This window comes from Medicago sativa, chromosome 4, assembly GCF_051527215.1.
Source record: "Medicago sativa cultivar Bolivia chromosome 4, Bolivia_mono, whole genome shotgun sequence".
Taxonomy (NCBI): Eukaryota; Viridiplantae; Streptophyta; class Magnoliopsida; order Fabales; family Fabaceae; genus Medicago; species Medicago sativa.
The window spans coordinates 4,582,164-4,590,984 of record NC_140752.1 but is presented as its reverse complement, the minus strand read 5'-3'; the positions used below and the strand labels follow the sequence as shown (position 1 = coordinate 4,590,984).

The window sequence follows — 8,821 nt, the reverse complement described above, 5'->3', positions numbered from 1 at the left end:
TTTTATCAAATAGAGAGTGTTAACTACTATGTATATCCGTGTACATCCATTATCATCATTGGTAATAGTATAGTAACAACAACATCAATAACAACAATAATAAAATAAATAATAATAACAACAACAATAATAATAAAGTAACACTTCTATTAAAAATAATATTCTCAAAGTATAACGAGAGAAAAAAAGTCTTGATAGAGTCCAAAGCATAATATAAATCTTACGATAATTGATACAAAGTTGATAAATGTTTATTTCACATTCAAAATAGTTGCAACAAACTTTTGTTAATACTAGCAACAAACCTGTCTAAGCACGGGAACTGTGCTCCGCACGGGCTGGGCATCGAAGCTGAGACTACGTGTCAAAGCGAATTGCAATGTTTTTTTTAAATCAAGAAATTTTGGCATTAATTCAATAGATCAGTAACATACAAATTGTTGATGGAATTAGGAACATTTTCCAACCAGATCGTGTTTGGTTCGGAGTGGGCCAGCTTGGCTAAACTACGTGCCACGCTATTATTAAGTCTACTTCTAAAAACAAAGGAGGACTCCCAAAAGTTCTCATAGAGCTAGTGAATCGCTAAAACCAAATTATGTAAGTAAGTTATATCCTTCTTTGTATCTTCTTTCAGAAGATTAATCACTTTCTCACTATCACTTTCCATAATTACTTTCATAAACCCACACTCCACTGCAAGCTTAATTGCCATGAAAATCTCGTATACCTCCGTCGTAGTAGCACAGTTGAAGCCATACATCTCCCACATAGCAGAGACCATAGCTAACCCTTCTTCATTTCTGCAAATCACCCCCAAACCACATTTACCCATAATCTGCAAGTTTGAATAACAATTGATTTTGATGAAACCCAAATCTGGACGAAGCCATCTAAGCATGGAGTTTCGATGTGGCATCAAATGAGGTCTAGAAGCTCGACCATGATCCTCTCTAAGAGACATAACATTTGTGTTTTGGAATTCCACGAATCCCAAATCTGCTATTTGAATGATCCATTCCTCAGGTATGATTCGATTCTCAGGTATGTTGTAAGTGATTGAAGCAATATAGGCAATTATGTTTGAATCGCTTCCCTGAATATTATGAATCAGCCTGATTCTGAAATCGATATTGTTGGCCTCCGAGAAATTAATTGATAATTGAGACCCAAACCAAACCCTGATTGACAAAGCACACTCTTTGAATATGTGATCGATAGTTTCAATACGGGCATCACATCGAGGACATAACATGTAACATCCAATACCTCGTTTATCTAAATTACTTCTCACAGGAAGAGCATCATTTATAATTTTCCATATAAGGACTTTGTGTCTGGGAATGGCCTTTACTATGCCATGTACCTTTACAAACCTTTTCCATACTATTAGAGTTAGAAGGACCTTGATCTTCAAACTTCTACCACCTCTGAATTGCCTTATAACCACTCTTTGTAACGCCCATTTCGATTATTTAATTATTTTAAATTAGTTTTAGAATATATTTATATGATTAGTGTGATTTATAAGATTTATGTGATTTATATGATTTTAGAGAAATTTATGAGACATTGTGACTTATTTTATTGTTTAATAAAATAAGATTCGAAAATAAAATAAATATTAAGTTGTGGGGTTATTTTGTGTAGAAATATATTTGTTATTAGATGTAGAGATATATTTGTTATTTTGTGTAAAAATATATTTGTTATTTGATGTAGAGATATATTTGTTATTTTGTGTAGAAATATATATGTTATTTAGTGTAGAAATATATTTGTTATTTTGTGTAGAAATATATATTTTATTTAGTGTAGAAATATATTTGTTATTTTGTGTGGAAATATATATGTTATCTGGTGTAAAAATATATTTGTTATTCAGTGAAGAGGTATATTTGTTATTTGGTGTATTAATATTATTAAGTGGGAGAGATATATATTTAATTTAGAAATAAATAAGACTATGAGGAAAAGAGTAATTTTGAGGTGTAAGAGAAATTAAATGAGGGGTTATAAATAAGAGAAGTTAGGTTTAGAAAGACATAGAACGTACGATCAGTTTTTGGAGAAAACAAAGTTTAGAGAGAAGAGAAGAGAAGACAAAGAGAGAGAAGGGCTGCCAATCGATAATTCTAAGGTAAGGGTGAGACTAACTTTCAGTAATATCAAGTCTATAATTCTGATAATTAGATTTAACATGTTGTAAGTTGAGTTTATGAGAATTTGAGAATTAGGGTTTTGAGAGAGATTTGATGATTAGATGATGAAAACTTGTTGAATTGATGTAGAAATTGTGTACAGACCTTAGATAATCCATAGGATGATTATTGGAAGTAGTTTTGAGGTTAGAACCATGAGATTAGGTGTAAACACGAAAGTTGTAGGTATGGATGTTAGCTTTCTAATGTCGTTGGTCTCAAGTCAAAATGATTTATAGAACTTGAGTTATGGTCAAATTACTGCATGTAGGTCACAATGAATTTTTATGGACTTTTAGCACAACTTTCCGAATTTAAAATGGAAACTAGTATTGTTCGGTACAAAATTGGTCTTAGGCGTAAACATGAAAGTTTTAGATAATTTTGCTAGCTTTCTAGTGATTTTGGTTTGACATGAAAATTATGTCTGGTCTTTGAGTTATGATGAAAATACTACAGGGAGGTCTCAGCGAAATTGCACAGTGACAGCATTCTCTATTTCATGTTTTTGCGTTTTGTTCATATGTTTCTGTTTTGAATTGATCTTTGTTGTAAACATGAAAGTTGTTGATATTTGTGATGCCTTTCCAGTAGCTTTGGTTTGACATGAAAATATGTTGTGGATAATTTATTATGTTTTTACAAAGATACATAGTGAATTATTGTTGATGTTTAAATACGATGTTATATGATGTTGTTTATGATTGATGAATATGATGTTTTAAGATGTTGTTTATTATCATTTGATATTGTTATATTATGATATGACATGAGTTATTTATGTGATTCATATGTTGTCAAGATGTTAAGATGTTAAGACGTTAAGATGATAAGAGTTGTTAAGTCGTCGAGTCGTTATGAAGTCATCAAGTTGTTAAGATGCTATGTTGTTAAGATGTTAAGATGTTAAGATGTCATTGATGTTCATGAATATTCTAAGACGTAAGATGTTGAGTCCATGCATACTCATTTAAAGATGAGGGCTCATGCCCTGGAGCTTTTGCTCAACCACGACGATGAAGCTTTTGCTCAACCACGAAGATGGAGCCTTTGCTCAACCACGACGATGAGGGTTTATGCCCTAGGAGTATATTTATGCTCAACCACGACGATGAGGGCTTATGCCCTAGAATGGTACCACATGCATTTGCATTTGTCAAGATGATTTGAGAAGTTGAAGTTGCATAGTCAAGTCGGAGTTGTTAAGATGTTAAGATGTCAAGTTGTCGAGTTGTTAAGATGTTAAGATGTCGAGTTGTTAAGATCTTAGGATGTTAAGATGTCAAGTTTGATGAGTCATAATTTAGTCTATTTTTATGCATTATTTAGTTTCGTTTTATTTAGATTTGAATTTATTTTATTTAAATATTATTTCCTTTTTGAGCTAGTTTACTTCAATTTCCTATTTTTATATTTTAGGAACGAATATATGGTAGAAGGTGTCTTGGAGCAAAAGAAAGAGGACTGGAGCAAATACAGTGCGAAAATACGAAGATACGAGACAAAAATATGTCTCCACAAAGTCAGAAGCTTGGCACGGCCAGTGCCAACATGTGTAACGGACGTGCCACCTCCCAGAATCTCTTTTGTTGCTTTTTCTTCGGGCCCAAGTTACTCTATTGTAGTTTTACTGATTAGCCCTTATAGTTGCTTAGATTTTAAGTCAATTGTAAAGCTATAAATAGAGTAGCACTCCATCATAAACATTCATCTTTTGTTCTTGGAATAAAAGTTCACTTTTACTTTATTGTTTTATTTTATATTCTTCTTCTTCTTCTTCTTCTTCTTCTTCTCTTTCTTCTCTATGTCTACAATGAACGTTAGTGAGTAGACTCTTCTTGTCTTGGGATTGTTGGATAAGTCTAATGACATAATCCTAATCAAACCAAGCTTTAACCCTAATTTCATGTAACCGTAATTTCTAATTTAGATTCACCGTTTCAACATGAATTAACCATTATCAAACTGTAGAAGCGAAAGTGGAGGGTTTGATAATTGTTAATCCATCATCCCAAATATCAATTCATAAAGCGAAAGCGGAGCTTTGATATTGGAACAAGTGAATCTAGACAATAATTGCAAAGGCAGCGGAATAGTCTTTGCAATTATTGAGACATGTGTAGTTTCAATCCTTATAAGCTTCTTCTAGTAATCAATTCAGCGAAATAGGCTTGGTTACTAGGGGTAAACTCTCATCGGACTTTCATCGGAAAAGTGAGGGGCTAAAGGGAAACCGGTCTTTAGAAATTAGGTGTAAAACATGAAATTAGAAGTTAAAGTCTTGGCTAGTGAAGGACTTGTCATTAGGATGAACCAATAATTCCAATGCTCTTTTATTTTGTTATTGTTATTTTCTTATAAATAAAAATCCAAACTTTATTCTCAAAACTCTCATCTAATCGTTATTTAAAGTTAATTGAATTCATAACTCCCTAGCGGAACGATACTCTCTCTTACTACTATTACTTCGATAGACCGTGCACTTGCGGTTTGGCTCTATCAAGTTTTTGGCGCCGTTGCCGGGGAGTTATTGCAATTTGATTAATTTTTTTACGATTAGACTGAAAAAAAAATCTTTTTCTTTATTTTATTTTATTTCTTTTTCTTTCTATATATATATATATATATATATTATTTCTTTTTCTTTTTCTTTTCCTTTTTCTCTATCTCTCTCTCTTTTTTTTTTCTATTGTATCTCTAACTGTTTTGATTTCAGGCATGGCTCAAAACCTTTACCAATGGACCTTTTCCCCCCTTTCACCACCTTGTAAGGATTATGAAATATTTGGTCATACTAGTGTTGAATGTCAACTAGGTAGTGTTGTTAGAAGTCCCGAGCAAGTAGACTATGCTCAATATAATCAAGGGTTTAGGAATAGTCAATTTTTTTTTTTCAAACCCCTCAAAATCTTTTTGGACAACAAACATCACCACCCGGTTTTGCTAACAACCAAGGAGTCCCTCAAAAATCCGACTTGGAACTTTTGATAGAAAATTTTGAATTAGATAACATTAGGCATAACCAAGAGTTTAAAGTCAAAGCTGGAATTTTGAATGACTCTCTCAATAGGCTTTCCGCAAAAGTGGATTCTCTCTCTACTCACAACAAAATGCTTGAGACTCAAATCCCTCAAGTAGCCCAACAAGTAACCTCTTCCCCACAACCCTCTGGAGTCTTCCCGAGTAAAACTGAAACCAACCACATAGGCCGATAAATGCTATTACACTTAGGGATGATACACAATTAGAGGACCCTGTTGTAGAAACCAAGACAATTGAGGTTGGGGTAGAGAGTGAAAAACCAAACAGTGAGAAAGTTGTAGTAGAGAGTGAAAAGCTTAACACAAGGGTTTGGTGAGTCCAAGTTAGATGAGTAGTTTAGGAAATTTATTGCAATCATTCAAAGCAAATTGTCATCTAAACTTAAGGATCCAGAGAGTTTTTCCATACCATACGTCATAGGATCCAAGAATATAGAAAGAGCAACGTGTGATTTGGGGGAGAATATTAATTTGATGTCATTGTCCCTTAGTGAGATATTAGGTATCGGATAGAGAAACCTTTTGATCGTGAAACTAATGACTTTAAACGAGCGCTTCGTGGGAGGCAACCCACGCATTTAATTGCTTTTGTTTTGTTTGTTTTTGGTTGTTTTTAGTGTTTTGTAGGTAATTATCCGAATATGATTCAAGAAAAGTGAAAATTTTTGAAGTCCCCATGTCCAGAAAGCTGGCACGGCCCGTGCTAAGGCTGGCACGGCCGTGCCAACCCAAAACCACCCAAAACAAAAAAAATGGCAGAATGTTGGCACTGCCCGTGCCAAGCTTCTGCACCATATACCCTCAAAAAATTTATTCTCCTTCCCCATTCACTCACTTCTCTCTAAAAACTTCATTAACCCCCAACCTCCAAGCCTCCATAACTCCACCAAATCCAACAAATTCTTAACCAAATTATCCCAATTCATCATTCCAAACTTAACCACCAATCAAAACCAACCTTCATCCAACCAAACACCAAATTCATACACCATTAAACCCTAACCCAATTTCTTCACCAATCTTCATCATCAAACTCATAAACCTTACTCAAACATCAACCCCAACCCTAAACCAATCCTTTCTACCAAAAATCTTCCAAAACCCTAACCTTCAACCAATCCACACAAAAGTCAACCTAAGGTCAATGGCTTCAAGAATAAGTGATAAGGAACCAGTAAGATCTCAAGGAGGACCTCCTCCAAAGAAGCAAGCACAAGTCAAGAATCATGGAATCCAGTTTAAAAGACAACTCACAAAGGGATAGGTAATCTCTAAACCCTTACATCCTTCTAGATATCCTGATTCTCATACTTTGAATATGCTAGAGCTTAGAGATGATGTTTATAGACTGATAGGAAGGCTAGGTTGGACTGATATGTTAGAACCTATGAGGGGTTATGAGAATTTCACTTATGAATTTTTGAGTTCCATTGTTTTTACTAAATATAAGTTGAATTTTGATAACCCTAACCATAGAGTTTCTTTTAGGCTAATGAATATTGATTATGATATGTCTCTACAGCACTTTTGTGATGCCTTAGGTTTTGTAAACGAGGGGTATATCCATGATTCTTGGGATCCTAGCCTAAAGCTGGTTGACTATCAACCCGCTGTCTTTTAGGAACGTATCACCGGCCTTAGCTCCTTTGTCACTAGAGTGAATAAAGCTAGCAACATTCACAACCCCGTACTTAGGTACCTTCAAAGGGTAATGACTTGCACTATTTGGGGTAGAACCGAGCTAGGAAACACTAGAACCGACGAGCTCTTCATGTTGTGGGCAATGCTCTACAACCACCCCGTCAACACTTGTTTCTATTTGATTGATTACCTAGACTTCGTAGGTACTAGACCAGCCAGTAAGGGAGACATAGTAGTGGGTGGCATCATTACATACATAGCTAGGTGTTTTGGTGTGAGTGAGGATGAGGGGATCAAAACAATTGACGGAAATAATAGGCTTAACCGAGAAACCCTCATTGCTATGAATTTCATTAAATATCGTCCACCACTCCATTACCAACTCAAGCTCAATGTGCCATTAATGTTTTTACTACCTAACCCAACTCGGACTACCACCGAGGTGGAAGAGAATTTGTTGATTGATGATGATGTGCAGGTTCTAGAAGAGCAATAGGTTGATGAAGAAGAGGGTGCTAACTTGCACCATGATGTGGGAGGAAGTGCTAACTTGCACCAAGAGGAGCACCATGGCCATGACACCGATAACCTCAATGAAGATCAAAGATGGGCATGGATTCACAATAAAGTTGAAAGAATGAGCACCGAGCAACAAAGGCAAGGTGTTGAAATCTCCGGGCTTCGAAATGATGTTCAAAGGGGCAACCGCTTAACACAAGAAGACAATGAGATGCTCCGTCGGATGATGCAACACCTTCATCTCCAAGGTCCTCCTTATGGACCCCAATAAATTGTGAGCTTTCCTCTTCCTCTCTTCTCTCTTTCTCCTAATTCTTCTTCTTCTACTCCTTCTTCTTCTTCTACTTCTTCTTCTTTTCTTTCAATTTTATTTTCTTTTGAATCATTGAGGACAATGCTTCCCCTAAGTGTGTGGGGGGGGGGGGGGGGGAGGGGGGCTAATAAAGTGTCTAGAGTCGTAGTGTTTCCAAACTCCCTTGAACTTTATTCTTTTGTTTTGTTTTTATAGCGAAAGGCATGATTAAGTAGCTTGTTTTTAATGTAAAATATGACATAATTTTTTTTGTTTTGTCTCTTCTTTAAAGGTTGTTTCTTGTACACGAAAGTGGTTTCTTGTGTTCTTGCTATACTCACATCTTGTTTTGAAAATATCCAATGAGAAAAGCATCTGGTTGCAATCTTTAAGCAAATGTATGAGTAGGTATTTTAAGGAGCACGTTCTATCTTTAGTGTTAACTTAGACCCTTTAAAGTCTTTAGAGTAAAAGTAGTATAAGTTTGTGTGGGAAATTAATCAATTGTGCTTTATTGTTATATTCTTCTTAATTGTTAAAGTTAAAATGGGGCGGGAGAATGGCACCAACATGTGGGGGAAAGGACAATCCCTAACTTCCTAACTGTGGTGGTGACTCCCTAATTTGAACTTAAGTTCCAAATCCCTCAAATGAGGAAAATAAATTCATCAATGCTAGAGGGAAAGGACAATTACATCCAAAAAGACTTCCTACGCGGAGATGAAATAAAAATTTTGCAGCACTGCTTAGGGTGATTTTGAATCTAGGGGGAAAGGACAATTACATCCAAAAAGACTTCCTGTGAGGATATATTGCCCCTAAGCATCTGCAGCCCCTTGTGCTTAAATTGTTAATCTAATCTAATTTTAACTAAATTCCCATCACTCTTATATGAAATGAAGAAAGGACTTTTCTCGGTTACTTTAGCATTAGGGAAAGAACCTGTTCCTCATAATATCTGTCTTATACAGGAGCAAGAAAAAGGTTGGACTGCACACACACACTCACTTGAGACTTGATGTTGGGTTGAATAGGTTCACGAGGAATGTTTGAAATTATGATTAGTGTACTTGAAACAAAACCTTCAAAGAGACATGTTGTTTTCAATTGCATTGCCATGATTAATC

General features: G+C 35.3%; 1 protein-coding gene across 1 annotated transcript; it reads right to left on the bottom strand.

The window, feature by feature from the left end:
- Positions 1 to 574: 574 nt before the first annotated feature.
- On the bottom strand, positions 575 to 1,255 carry LOC146925641 (uncharacterized). The gene has a single exon (XM_085701200.1). The coding sequence runs from the start codon at positions 1,253 to 1,255 to the stop codon at positions 575 to 577; it is 681 nt and encodes a 226-aa protein (XP_085557326.1).
- Positions 1,256 to 8,821: the final 7,566 nt, after the last annotated feature.